This window comes from Cervus elaphus, chromosome 23 (genome assembly GCF_910594005.1).
Source record: "Cervus elaphus chromosome 23, mCerEla1.1, whole genome shotgun sequence".
NCBI classification, from domain to species: Eukaryota; Metazoa; Chordata; class Mammalia; order Artiodactyla; family Cervidae; genus Cervus; species Cervus elaphus.
The window spans coordinates 73,045,990-73,059,497 of record NC_057837.1 but is presented as its reverse complement, the minus strand read 5'-3'; the positions used below and the strand labels follow the sequence as shown (position 1 = coordinate 73,059,497).

The 13,508-nt window shown below is 50.1% G+C and overlaps 3 protein-coding genes across 5 annotated transcripts in view; 2 read left to right on the top strand and 1 right to left on the bottom strand.

The window, feature by feature from the left end:
• SYS1 (SYS1 golgi trafficking protein) overlaps positions 1 to 13,508 on the bottom strand; it is a 31,363-nt gene that overhangs the window by 10,067 nt on the left and 7,788 nt on the right. The window contains exon 4 of one of the 3 annotated variants that reach the window (XM_043882759.1): positions 4,266 to 4,455. The exons of 1 other annotated variant lie outside the window; for it this stretch is intronic. In XM_043882759.1, the coding sequence (XP_043738694.1) occupies positions 4,449 to 4,455 (7 nt within the window). In that variant the 3' untranslated portion in view covers positions 4,266 to 4,448. Of the gene's footprint in view, positions 1 to 4,265; positions 4,456 to 6,792; positions 7,078 to 13,508 lie in introns of those variants that run through there. One more of the 3 variants, XM_043882758.1, reaches the window with a different exon arrangement.
• LOC122681043 (60S ribosomal protein L12-like) lies at positions 3,646 to 4,452 on the top strand. The gene has a single exon (XM_043882755.1). It carries the CDS (start codon positions 3,967 to 3,969, stop codon positions 4,450 to 4,452), a length of 486 nt encoding a protein of 161 aa, XP_043738690.1. The 5' UTR covers positions 3,646 to 3,966.
• TP53TG5 (TP53 target 5) lies at positions 7,799 to 11,692 on the top strand. Its single transcript, XM_043884174.1, has 5 exons — positions 7,799 to 7,861; positions 8,121 to 8,195; positions 8,411 to 8,541; positions 10,191 to 10,692; positions 11,603 to 11,692. Exons 1-5 carry the CDS (start codon positions 7,799 to 7,801, stop codon positions 11,606 to 11,608), a joined length of 777 nt encoding a protein of 258 aa, XP_043740109.1. The 3' UTR covers positions 11,609 to 11,692.

Sequence of the window (13,508 nt, the reverse complement as noted above, 5' to 3'; positions counted from 1 at the left end):
CAATGGAGAGCCGGCACACTCAAATAAATACAAGAGAGGAGGTCAATCCTAAGAGTTCTCATCACAAGGGGAAAACAGGTTTGTTTGTTTGTTTGAAGTAAACCGATGTGGGAAGAAAATATCTGCAAATCACACATCTTACAAAGGGACTCATCTAGTCTGTATAAAGAACACTCAAAACTCAACAGTGAAAAAACAAACAGTCCAGTTGAAAATGAGCAAAAGATTTGAACAGACATTTCACCACAGAGCATACAGAGATGGCAACAATTAAAATATGCTCCACATCAATAGCCAGTAGGGAAATGCAAATTAAAAGCACTGTGCATCCATTTTATACCAGTTAATTAAAAGTTAGTGACCATACTAAAAGCAGGTCAGGATGCAGAGAAGCTAGACCGTTCAAACCTTGCTGATGGGAATGTAAAACGATATAGTCCCTCTGGAAAATAGATCAGCGGTTCCTTAGAAAAACTAAACACATACTTACCATATGATCTAGCAATCATCCTCCTTGACATTTATTACAGAGAAATTAAACTATGTCCCTGTAAAACCTGTACATGAGTGCTCCTGCCAGCTTTATTTGTAACAGCCCTAAAAGAGAAACAACCCAAATGTTCTTCAGTGGGTGAATGGTTAAACAAATCACGGCACATTCATACTGTGGAATAATACTCAGCCAAAAAGGAACAAATTATTGATACACACAACTGGATGGATATCAAGAGCATTCTTTTGAGTCGGGGGGGGGGGGAAGCACCAGGCTTGAAATGTTACATACTGTATGATTCCATTTATATAGTATAATGCTGTTGAAATAACAAAAATATAGAAATGGAGATGGGTTGCCAGGGGTTAGGGGTCAGAGGAAAGAGGGTGTGGGCGTGGCTATAAACAGCATTTGTGAGCCTGGGATGATGGAACACTTCTGTATCTTGATTGTGGTGGGGGTTACATGGATCTACAAGTGGTTCTGACATTGGAATACAGTTATTCGAGATGTTACCCTTCATGGGTGGGGAATGAGAGAACGAGATACAGGACCTCTATTATATTTTTGGGGAATTTTCTGTGAATCTGTAATTTTTTTTTCTTTTTATAAAAGGAACTGTTACACCTGCAACAACTTGGATGAGTCTCCACAGCATTATCCTGAACGAAAAAAGTCCATCTCAAAAGGTTACATACTGTGGGATCCTACTCACATAACATTCTTGAAACAACAAAATTGCAGAAATGGAGAATGATCAGTGATTTCTAGGGATGAGGCATGAGATTGTGGGGAGAGGGGCAGATTAACACAAGAGAGATGTTCACGGTGATGGAACACACACACACAAATGAACGCGTGTAAAACTGACAAAATCTGAGTTAGGTCTGTCTATTGTATTTACATCAATTTCCTGGCTGAGATATTGCGCTGATATACCCAACATGTGTAAATCTTAAATGCATTGTGTTAAGTGAATGAATTCTATTCAAAAGTCTACAAGCTATAGGATTCCATTTATATAATGTTCTGGAAAAGGTAAAGCTACAGGGACTGAAAATACATCCGTTGCTGCCAGGGTTGTGGGTGGGACAAGGAGTTAACTACAAATAAATTATACAAGAGAATTTAGGGAGGTTATGAAACCGTTCTACACATTGACTGTGGTGTTTGTACAATAACATGCACTTACCATAGAACTGTACACTAAAAAGGGTGAATTTTACCATATATAGGTGCTTCCCTGGTGTCTCAGACAGTAAAGAATCTGCCTGCAATGCAGGAAATCTGGGTTTGATCCCTGGGTGGGGAAGATTCCCTTGAGAAGGGAATGGCTACCCACTCCAGTATTCTTGCCTGGAGAATTCCATGGACAGAGGAGCCTGGCAGGTTACAGTCCACGGGGTCGCAAAGAGTCGGATACAACTGAACAACTAACACACTCTGTGAAACAAAACCACCACAAAAAAGACTAGATCCACAGCCACTAGTAGAGCTGTTGTAGAAAGAAAGAAGGAGAGAAGGAAAGAGAGGGAGGGAGGGAGGAAGGAAGAAAAGAGGAAAAGGAGGAGGGAAGGAAGAATGAAAAATAACAACTCTTAGTGAGGATGTGGTGAAATTGAAATGTTGGTGGGAATGTAAAATAGTGCAGCCACTATAGAAAAAGTTATGGTGGGTCCTCAAGAAATTAAAATTAGAATTACCATATGGTCCAGCAATTCTATTTGTGAGTTTATACTCAAAAGAATTTAAAGCAGGGTCTAGAAGAGAGATATTTGGACACCCACGTTCACAGCAGCATTATTCACGGAAGCCAAAAAGGTGGATGCAACCCAAGTGCCCACCAATGGGTGAGCAGATAAAATATGGTCTATACTTGCAAGAGGATAGTATCCAGCCCTAAAGGAAGGGAATTCTGGCACAAGCTGTAACATGATGAACCTTGAGGACATTATGCTGAATGAAATAGGCCATCACAGCAAGACACATGGTGTGTGATTCCATTCACATGAGGTACCTGGAGCAAATTCATAGAGACAGAAAGTAGAATGCTGCTTGCCGGGGCTGAGGGGGCTGGGGAATGGAGAGCTGTTGTTTAACGGGTGTTGAATTTCCATTTTGTGGGATGAAAAGAGTCTGGGAGCCGGATGGTGGTGATAGTTGCATAATAATGTGAAAGTACTGGACACTACTGAACTGCCCACTTAAAATGATTAATGGTCAATGTTATGTGTATTTTACCACAACTAAGAGAAAAAAGAGAGTGGTGGTTTCTCACTGAAGTGCCTTGGATGTGATCCAGAAGGCTGACCAGCTGCGTGTCCTTGGGTATCGCTCTGCCCATAAATGGTTTTTACCAAGCAAATAGAAGAGATGAACAAGACTGAATATGGGGTGCTGCTTTAGGAGACGTTGTTTGGGTACGACATCTGGTCACGGAGAAAAACTCCTGCCCCCCTGGGGATGCACCCCCAAGCTTCCAAAGGGAGGAAAGGGAGTGACGGTGAAAAGAACCGGCTGGAACAGAATGCAGAGGCAGCCGGGCCAGCCGCCAGGGCCCACTCGAGCCCCGTCGCCTGGGAACACTCCCAAGGCCCTGACCCTCAGGACCAGCTCCAAGCCTCTCAGCCTGTAATGGAGCCAGCCTAGGGGAGCTGGCTCACTCCCCTAGATTTGGCCACCGCCCCTCTTGGCTCCTACCTTCTATTCCAGCACATGCCCTGCTTCCGAGTTCCCTCCCACACCTGTAATTTGCAAATCCACGAGCCCCACGGCCTTTTGCCTGGCGACCCTATTCTGCCTTTGTTATCTGTCACCATCTCTATGAAGACTTCCCTGGCCTCCCCACGCTGCTCCTTAGTGTTCCAGCAGTCCGCTCACCACTACCCTTATCATAAAGAATGCCATTTATTTTCACTTTTTCACAAAATACTTAGTGGGTACCTCTTGTCAGCCAGGCACTCTTCTAAGGCTCTGGGGGGTTAGCAATAAAGAGAAGAGCCCCAAATCCCTGCCCTTGAGGAGCCCATGTTCTGGAGGGACCGTTCCCCCAGCTCAGTGGACAGCAGGGCCCCAGCTGTTGGTGCCCAGGTGGCAGATGCAGAGGATCCTGATGCGGCCCACCAGAGCCCACCAGAGTCCACCAGAGCCCACCAGAGCCCACCAGAGTCCAGGAAGAGATGAGACTGTGCTGACAGGGAGAAGGAAGCCCGAGCAGGCAGAGGAGCCGGGAGAGGGCTGAGGCAGACAGAGGTGGGGTGGGGTGTTCGCCTTGCCTTCCCTCCAAAGTCGCCTCCTCGTGTCTTCTCTGGTCCACAGCATCTTTTTTTTGTTTTTACCACCCACTCATCTCCACCCTAATAAGAAAGGGCATGGCCATATAAGAAGTTGTGCAGCTTTCCGCTTTCGGCTCAGAGGAGGCAAAGGTGCAACTTTCTTCAATTGTCCCGAATCCGGGTTCAGCAGCCTTCACCATGCTGCCAAAGTGTGACCCCAACGAGATCAAAGTCGTGTACCTGAGGTGCACTGGTGGGGAAGTCAGCGCCACATCTGCCCTGGCCCCCAAGATTGGCCCCCTGGGTCTGTCTCCAAAAACGGTTGGTGATGACATTACCAAGGCAACTGGTGATTGGAAGGGTCTGAGTATTACAGTGAAACTGATTCAGAACAGACAGGCCCAGATTGAGGTGGTACCTTCTGCTTCTGCCCTGATCATCAAAGCCCTCAAGGAACCACCAAGAGACAGAAAGAAGCAGAAAAACATTAAGCACAGTAGAACCATCACTTTTGATGAGATCGTCAACATTGCCCAGCAGATGTGGCATCAGTCTCTAGCTAGAGAACTCTCTGGAACCATTAAAGAGATCACCCAGTCTGTGGGCTGCAATGTTGATGGCCGCCACCCTCATGACATCATAGATGACATCAACAGTGATGCTGTGGAGTGCCCAGCTAGTTAAGAACTGCAAAGGGAAAAGAAAAATAAAGGATTATTTGACAACCGAAAAAAAAAAAGAAGCTATGCAGTAGTCCGGTCTTGGTCCACCTCCCCTAAAAGGCAGAGGTGAGCACCCCACGTGCATATACACCCCTCCATCTGGGTATGCTGTGGATTTGGTTCCCACACTTGCTGGGTTTCAAACTGGCCGACTGAGTGGGTGGTGAGGGAGAAGCTGTACGTCACAAGCTCTTCCGATTATTCAGATGCAGCCAGGTGGGCAGATTACTCAGAGCAGCCTGAGTTGTTCGAATCTCCCACAATCTGTCCCAGCCCCTCCACCAGGACTTTCTCTGCCCTCACCTTCTGCCACTACCTCTCCCCACTTCCCTCACCTCCTTCGGGTCTCTCCTCACATCTCACCTTGTCAGTGAAAGGGTCCTATTCCATTCTTTAAAAAGCTTTTTATTTTGTATTGCAGTATAGATGATTAGCAATGTTGTGACAGTTTCAGGTGAGCAGCGAAGGGACTCAGCCATACACACACATGTATCCATTCTCCGAACTCCCTCCCATCCAGGCTGCCACGTAACATTGAGCAGAGTTCCCTGGGCTGTACAGTAGGACCTTGTTGGTTACCCATTTCAAATATAGCAGTGTTCATCCTTTTTTCTTTTTCCTTCTTCCTTTCGGTTGTGTTGGGTCCTCGTTGCTGCACCGGCATTTCTCTAGTTGTGGCGAGTTTTCTACTTGCGGTGCACAAGCTTCTCATTGCAGCGGCTTCTCTTGTGGTGAAGCGTGGGCTCTAGGGCGTGCCGGCTTCAGTAGTTGTGGCTCACAGGCTCCAGAGCACAGGTAAAGGAGTTGTGCTGCACGGGATCTGAGGCGCGTGGGATCTTCCCAGATCAGGGATCGAACCCGTGCCCCAGCGTTGGCTGGCAGATTCTTCACCACCGAGCCACCAGGGAAGCCCCATCCCTTTCAATACAGCAAACTTTCCACCTTTGTTCTCCATTTCCCGTCCACCTGTTTACTCCTCCCCACGCACTTCTTCCCATCTAACGCTCACAGGAGCATGCTGGAGCTGACTCGTGAGGGCTCACAGAGGCATATGACGTTTTTAGGAACTCAACTGGCTGGTTGTTATGCAACATGATCATTAAAACTTAAATCATACTAACTTCATTGAGTTAATGATATTAAAAACAAAGATGGAAAGTGCTCAAACTCAACACTTCCTAGTTTCTTACTACCTTTTGCTACTATCTATGATCCTGGGAATCTTAAAACTGTAGAAATATGGTAGAAATATGTAATATATAACGGAGGTGACTGCCTTTCTGTTCAAATCTGCATTCAGTGACATCACGCTGGTAGGCTGAAGTATTCACACCACAGAAATAAGTAAATGTAACAAATCAGGTTTTGGTTTATTATCTTACTGATTGTCTAGGCCAGGAGTTGGTCCTGGACCAAATCCGGCCCACTATTTTTGTAAATAAATTTTATTGCAACACAGTCAGGCCCACTCATTTCCTTATCTGTGGTTGCTTTCACATTCCAAGAGCAGTTGAGCAGTTGCAACTACATGGCCTGCAAAATTTAACATATTCACTATCTTGCTTCTTAAAGAAGAAATTGCCAACCTCTGGTCTAGAACACCATGGAGGAAATGTTCATTGGTGGTGTTAAGTCACTTAGTCATGTCCGATTCTTTGCAACCCCATGGGCTGCAGCATGCCAGGCTTCCCTGTCCTTCACTATCTCCCTGAGTTTGCTCAAACTCATGTCCGCTGAGTTGGTGATGCCATCCAACCATCTATTCCTCTGTCACCTCCTTCTCCTCCTGCCTTCAATCTTTTCCCAGCATCAGGGTCATTTCCAGTGAGTCGACTTTGCACATCAGGTGGCCAAAGCACATGGAGGAAATGTTAACAATGTGGATTAAAGGTAAATGTGTCCTGTCTGTAGCTGTTACAGGCAGATCTCAAGTTATTTCACTCTACTGCACTTCACAGAGAGTGAGGTTGTTACAAACTGAAGGGATGTGGAAACCCTGTGGTCAGCAAGCCTGTCGGTGCCATTTTCCCACCAGCATTTGCTCATTTCATGTCTCTGTGCCTCAGTTTGGTAATTTTCGCAATGTTCCAAACCTTTTCACTATTCTACTTGTTATGGTGACTTGCGATCTTTGATGTTACTCCTACATCTCACTGAAGGCTCAGATGATGATAAGGGTTTTTTTAATCAATTAAGTATTTTTAAATTAAGGTATGCACATTTTTTAGACATAGTGCTATTATTGCGCATTTAATAGCCTATAGTATAGTATAACTTTTATATACACTGGGAAACCAAAAGACTCTGGTAATTCACTTTATTGCAGTGGTCTGAAATTGAACTCGCCATCTCTCTGAGGTATGCCTGTACACTGTAAATAGCCAGACACAACCAAAAGATGCTGAGCAAATATACTCCCAGTATTTGAAAACAGTGACAGTAAGCAAGTCGATCAGATCATTGAGAAATGGATTCCAACATCTTCGTTCTTCCACTTTTTCACTTTCTTCTTACTCTTTAGTATGAACGAAAACGTCAACATTCATATTGGAATGACATCTGTCCATCAATTACAACCATAGGTTGGCTGTGGATGAAAGAGTTAGGCAAAATTTGAGAAAAGTTTACTCTAAGAGTAAACTGGCCCTACGGGATTCACAATAGAGTATTTGTAGAATTTTATTATTTTATATTTCTTTTGGTAAAATTTATGATAAACACACATTCACACACACATATACATTGTTTCAGACAGCCCATTATTGAATCTTTACAAGAACACATACTGTCTCTTTTCCACTAGAATGTAAGTTCCTTGATGGCAGAATTTTTTTTATTCCAGCACTTAGAACACACCGGACACACAGCAGATACACATGAACGAGCATGTATGACATGAATGAACAGATGAGCACAGTTGACAACCAGGTTTCATGGGCTGATTGTCAGATCTTATGTTCCCAGCTCCACCATTCTCCAGCTGTGTTGGCCTTGAGTAAATTATTTAATTTCTTTGAACCCTGATTTCGTCATTTAAAAAAGGTGGTGGGGGAATCTTCCTACGTTGCAGGGAGAGGGTAACAGCATATGCCTCTGCCTGGCACCCACCAGGTATCTGGACAGACAGGAGTCACCCTCTCACCCTCCGCCCCTGCCACACACACACTCCTTGGAGACCCAGCCCCGCCACTGTCACACATTTCAGTGATGTCACAGCCCCCCGCCCTGGGAGCACCAGCACAAGCATCCTGACGCCCCGCCTGAGTGTGGGCTGAGCGGGGGGCAGACAGGGCGCAGGCAGGGCCGGGATGTGCCACAGCTCCAGCATGCGTCCATCGACAAAGAAGAGGCCCAAGAATAAGGTTTCCAAGGTTGGACTTGGGACTGGATCTAGTGGAGGTCTCAACAAAGTGTCCAACCATGCCCAGGGTGGGGGCCTTTCCATCTAGGGGGAGGGGGAAAGGTGAAGGGGGGTCAGGAGAGTCAGAACGGGCTCCCCATTTCCACCCCAAACCAAGGTGACAAAAATCGCAGTCTACCCAAGCCCAGTGGAGAGGCATTACTGGGCGTTCAGGGGCTCATCCTGTGTTAGCACTTCCCCCCACCCGGCTCCTTCCCTCTCTCTGTCAGATGCAAGCTAAGGAACCACAGGACAAGATACATCAGCCTGTCAGCAAAGTAATCGAGCGGAACCGACTTAAAATGGTGAGACGCCTCGTTTGGGTGCCCATAAAGAGAGCCTGAGCCCCCACACTCTGCTGCTCGGGGCTGCCACAAGGGAGCCGGAAGGACTCAACCGGCCTCGCCCTGAGCTGAGCTGAGCCAAGCTCCAGGTGGGGGTTGGGAGGCTATCCCAAGAAAGCTGAAGCTTCCATGTTTGTTTGGTTTGTTTTTTTTTTTCTGGTTCTTCATCCTGGCAGGTATTAAAACACTTGTCGCTCTTGAAGCTGCTCAAAAGCTCGAACCCTCGGATCCAAGAACTGTATAACCTGGCCAGAAGGTGTTGGAATTCACTGCTCAGGGTTCCAAAGATCCTGGGGATCTCCTCTGGGTGAGCTTGGCCTGCCCATGGCCCCCATCATGGGCCCAATAGCCGTCTTTACTAGGAACAGGCACTGAGCTAAGGAGTTTAGAAACCCTCATTTTGACAAGGCTCTGGGAGAAAGGGAGTCATTTAGTAGCCCTGTTTTAATGATGGGTAGTTGGGGCTCAAGAGATGCTGTAACTTGTTCCATTAACTGAACTGCTAAGTGGCAGAGCTAGGATTTGAAACTGTTCCCAGCTGAAATCAGAGCTGTTGTCATAAGCATGGTCATAATCATCCAGTCATGGTACTACCACCTGGGGCTCTGAGCAAGCGGGCCCTCCTCCTGCCCCTCCCAAGTCATCACCACCCACAGACTAGTCATCCTGCTGAGGCCAAGCTCCCTCCCACTTCACATGGATGCTAAGAAAGCTGACGTTTATAAGGCACCTGCTAAGGGCTTCCCTGATAGCTCAGTTGATAAAGAATCTGCCTGCAAGGCAAGAGACCTGGATTCTATTCCTGGGTTGGGAAGATCCCCTGGAGAAGGGAAAGGCTACTCACTCCAGTATTCTGGCCTGGAGAATTCCATGGACTGTATAGACCATGGGGTCACAAAGAGTCGGACACGACGGAGCGACTTTCACTTTCACTCCTCAAGGGCCAGGTACCCTGCAGAGCATTTCCCCACCTAATCTACTCTCCATAAAAACCCTACTAGGTAGACAGAAATATCTCAGTTTTCAGATGAGGGAACTAAGGCTCTGACAGGACACCTTTCTTGCCCCAAATGACACAGACGGTAAGAGGCAGAAGCAAGTCTGAACCGCAGTGTGTCTCCAAAGCCTGTGTCTTCCAAGCCGCCTTCTGCCTTGCAGGACTGTGGTGAGGGTCCTGGGCCTGACACCAGGTGGGCCCCCGAACAGTGGTGGCCGTGACTATCCTCAGTATTGTCTAACCTTGAGCGTGAGGCCTCTCCCTCCCCACACCGTGCTCAGCTAGGACGGGGCGGCCACGGTTGCAGAGGACTTCAGTCTGTGACAGATACCCTTTTGGAAAGTCTAACACCTCTGGTGAACTCCCCACTCTGGTTTCCTCCAAGTTCCTCCCTCGATACAGGAGATCAGGAAACACCGAGTCCAAAGGGTCAGGATCATCAGGCCCAGAGTTTTTCAACCCTTTTTACAGAGCCAGCCCTAACTGGCCCCAAGCCCCAACTGTGTTGTTGAGAGGAAGCTATCCTTCCCCTCCAGAAGTGAGGTGGGATGGGGGGCGGGGGGGGGGTCACTGGAGCTACTTTCTAAGATGTCTTGGAACAAGAAAACAATTAAAAAGAAGAAAAAAAAAAAAACTGGACCAGTCCACTCTGTCAACTGAAATCCAGACAGGCAGAGCCCTAATCTAGGGGCCGATGCAGGTAAGACGCGTTTCTAGTGTCCTAACTACTAGCCGTCGCCAAAGGCTTTTCTAGCCTTTCACGTCCCTTCTGCCAGCGTTTGTCACCGCGTCCCCTGCCCCCAGGCAAAGGCCTCTGAGTGCTGGAGAAGCTTCTTTCCGGGTTCTCCGTGGCTTTCCTGACCGGCCCCCTGAGGCGGCGGCAGCGCAGGTGTCTCGGGGCTAGTGGAGGACCAGAGCCTTGGTCCTATGCTGCTGACCACTGTTCCTCTCCCGGCCAGGTACGACAATGTCTGTGATGAAGTGGAACAAAATAACAAAGCGCTCCAGGAGGAGGCTGGGTGTTCCTACCAGAAACTGGACTCCAAGAACTTAAAGCCCACAGGAGAGCCTGAGGAGCCTGAGGAGCCTGAGGAACCTGAGGGGCCGAGGCCCAGGGCACAGGAAGCTATGCCACAGAAAGAGGAGCAGATGGAGCCTGAGGCCCCGATGGCATCGCAGGGTCACAGCCTGACCACCGGTCCCGGAGCCCAGACAGGGCAGCCACCCACTGGGGACCCCCGAGTCATCTTCCTGAAGACCCCCCAGGGCAGAACTCCCACAGAGGGTGCCAAACAGCCGGAAAGAGCGAACCAGCGGGTCTGGTTTGAGGGGCTGCCCACACGAGTCCACCTCCCGGGGCCCCGGGTGATGTGCAGATCCTCCGCCTTGCGCTGGGTCAAGCGCTGCTGCACCCGCTTCTGCTCGGCATCATTGGAGCTGCCGATGGTCCATCTGTACAAGGTGTGACACCACCACCGCCAGGCCAGGGTGGAACGCTGGCCCCGAGCTGGGCCCAGAGCCAGGACGTAGGGTCCAGAGTCTTGGGGGCTGTGGCTGGCGGTGCTGGGAGGCCCGATCTTCCGCCCAGAGAGGGAAGCCCAGAGAGGCGGAAGCCGTTGACCAAAGCCATGCAGCAGGGCAGTGGGCCTCTCAGGACCCAAGCAGGGACTCTGGAGGAGGACGACACTGGGAACGTGGTCCTGAGGCGGGGTATCCGTTGCCTAGAGGCCTGGGAGGGACCAAATTGCTGTGGTTCAGAATCTCATTGAGAAATGAGTCCAAGGATTTCCAAATGTGGGGGGAAGAGGGGAGAGGGAGAGGTCAAGTAGGGCTCTGCTGCATCCCATCCCCTCTTTGATCTACACTCTATTGTATTTATTCATGCCTCAAATAAGACTTGGACTTCCCTGGTAGCTTGACGGTAAAGAGTCCCCTGCCAATGCAGGAGGCCTGGGTTCAATCCCCGGGTCGGGAGGATCCCCTGGAGGAGGAAATGGCAACCCACTCCAGTATTCTTGCCTGGGAAAGACCATGGACAGAGGAGCATGGTGGGCTATGAGGTCCTAAAGAGTCAGACACCACTTAGGGACTAAAGCACCACCAGCACCACCACCAACCACAAATAGGATTTACTCTGAACAAAAAGTTCCTTAACAAAAGAAATACTTCAGCCCCTTCGCTGAGTTTCCAAGAAAGGAAGAGGGTGAGGGGCCTGGGAGTCCAGCTGAAAGGAGGCTGCCCCATCAGCAAAGCTGGCATCTCCTATGGGCCCGACACCGCAGCGCCCCGGGCCCCGAGCCCTCTCCCTGGCCCGCAGCGCCCCCTGGGGGCGGTCTTAACTCCCGACTGACGCTGAGGTCTCTGCTCGCAGGTGTGACCTTGGACGGGAGCCCGGGAGCCCGAGGTGTGCGGGAGATGGCACAATCATGGACCGGGAGGGAAGGGCGGGAGAATTCGTGAGTCTACAAATAAAATCTCCTATATGCCACTGGCTCTGCCTGTTTTTCTGGGGCTGGACAGGATGGAGGAAAGTCTCTCCAACAAGGTAAGGGCTGGGGGTGGGGGTGTGAACCACTACTTCAGGGTAATCTCAGTCTATCCCCAGGTCCCTGACGTCAGTGTAGAACCCGGAACAAAGAAGCCAGTGGGCTGTTCCCCTCCCCCACTCCGCAAGCCGGCCTCCTGAGCTGGCACTCCATGAAGTCATAGAAGGGGAACGTTTGCGTGCTTCCTGGCTGGCGGGTGCCTCACAATGACCCTGTGAGGCTAGGAGAGGAGGAAACCACTGCGGCTCCAAGACGGTCCTGGGAAGTGGCACAGTAAGACCTCTAAACCAGATCTCCTGGCTGCTCCCCATTCCACCTCCCGAAGGGGAAAAGGGACAACACAGCATCCAGCCCGTCAAACACGTGCGTTATGCCCTGAATATCACACAGCCGGATGTCAGTAGATGTCAGCTGGAAATGCCAACTGTGCCCCTCCTGGGTCACGGGAAGCACCAGTCAGGCTGGGAATTGGTTTTTTGTCTCACTGCTCCCATGTAACAGACACAGCACATCCATCCTCCAACCCCACATCTGGTCGGAGTCACCCCCGCTGTCTGTAGGAGCCACAGGGCCCTGAATGTGCCATTAGGGAGAGGAAAACCGAGGGGGCCCAGGCTTTCTCTGGATGAAGACCGTCATCCCCTATCTGCCCCTGGAGGCAGGCAGGCGCCCTCGGGAAAGCAGCAGGGCCACCGAGGGGCGCAGAGCCTCCAACCCCACCCCCAGGGAGTCAGGGCAGTGATGGAGACCCTCAGATTGGGAGGGAGGGGGAAGGACAGGAGAGGCTCCCACTGAATCCACAGGTTCACACCCCTCCTCCCCACTGGGGCCCAGCACCATGACTGAGTATCCCTGGGGTGGGCATCAGCAGAAACCAAGCCACCGCAGACAGCCTGGCATGGGACCACTCTGTACCTCACTGCCCTCCACCTGTGGTCACCAGGTGCAGAGTTCCCGTCCCGGGCATCCCGCCCCTCTCCCTCCATGCACCTTCCATTCCTGCAACCCCCACCTCAAGCTATACACCCACTCAGCCCACAATCCAGCCTGACTCCTGGGTACTCCCCATTTCGACTCCCTTGCCCAGCATCATCAATCCCATCAACCTTCTACTCAACCTTTCCTCCCAAGTGCCTTCCATTCTGTCAAACTTCAAGTAACCTTCTGTCCAGTGGGCTATCAGCAAGCAATCAGAGCAACAAGCTCCCAAATCAACCAACCAACCCTGGGGGCAAGGGGGGCTATGCTAATCTTCATTCCAATCTTCCCCCAGGGAGCCCCACGTAGGGGATGAAAAGCCCTGAGCCTAAGGAAGATTGGCAACTCCTGCTTTGCCCAACTGGGAGCTAGAGCTGGGCCTGACTGGCCCATGGAGAGGCCATCGAGTGAGCAGACAGGAGCCTGTGTGCCTAGGCTGGCTGGGACCCAGTGTGGCCAGTGTGCTGCAGGGGGAGGCAGGATGCAGGCCTCGTGCATGTGAATAACTCCCAGCAGTTCGCTCCTTGGAGCCTTATCCCTTCTACCTGCTGGCATTTAGGCTCAGGCAACCCGCCTCCCATGATCCCAGAACCAGGGTCTCCCCACTACCATTCTCCTTTTCTTTAACGACCTCAACCTGAGGCTCCTCTTCAGGGATCAGTTAGATCCTGATCCTGATTTGGGCAGGATGCTGCAAATGATCTCGGAGATAAACTGACTATAGGAGAAACGGCTACCCAACAGTTAACTAGG

Bases quoted from the DNA above. Each gene is read 5' to 3' on its own strand.
- TP53TG5 (XM_043884174.1), top strand. From the start codon at position 7,799: ATGTGCCACAGCTCCAGCATGCGTCCATCGACAAAGAAGAGGCCCAAG. The intron at 7,862-8,120 runs GTTGGACTTGGG...TCTCTCTGTCAG, and splicing joins CCAAGAATAAGGTTTCCAAG to ATGCAAGCTAAGGAACCACA. The intron at 8,542-10,190 runs GTGAGCTTGGCC...TCTCCCGGCCAG, and splicing joins ATCCTGGGGATCTCCTCTGG to GTACGACAATGTCTGTGATG.
- LOC122681043 (XM_043882755.1), top strand. From the start codon at position 3,967: ATGCTGCCAAAGTGTGACCCCAACGAGATCAAAGTCGTGTACCTGAGG.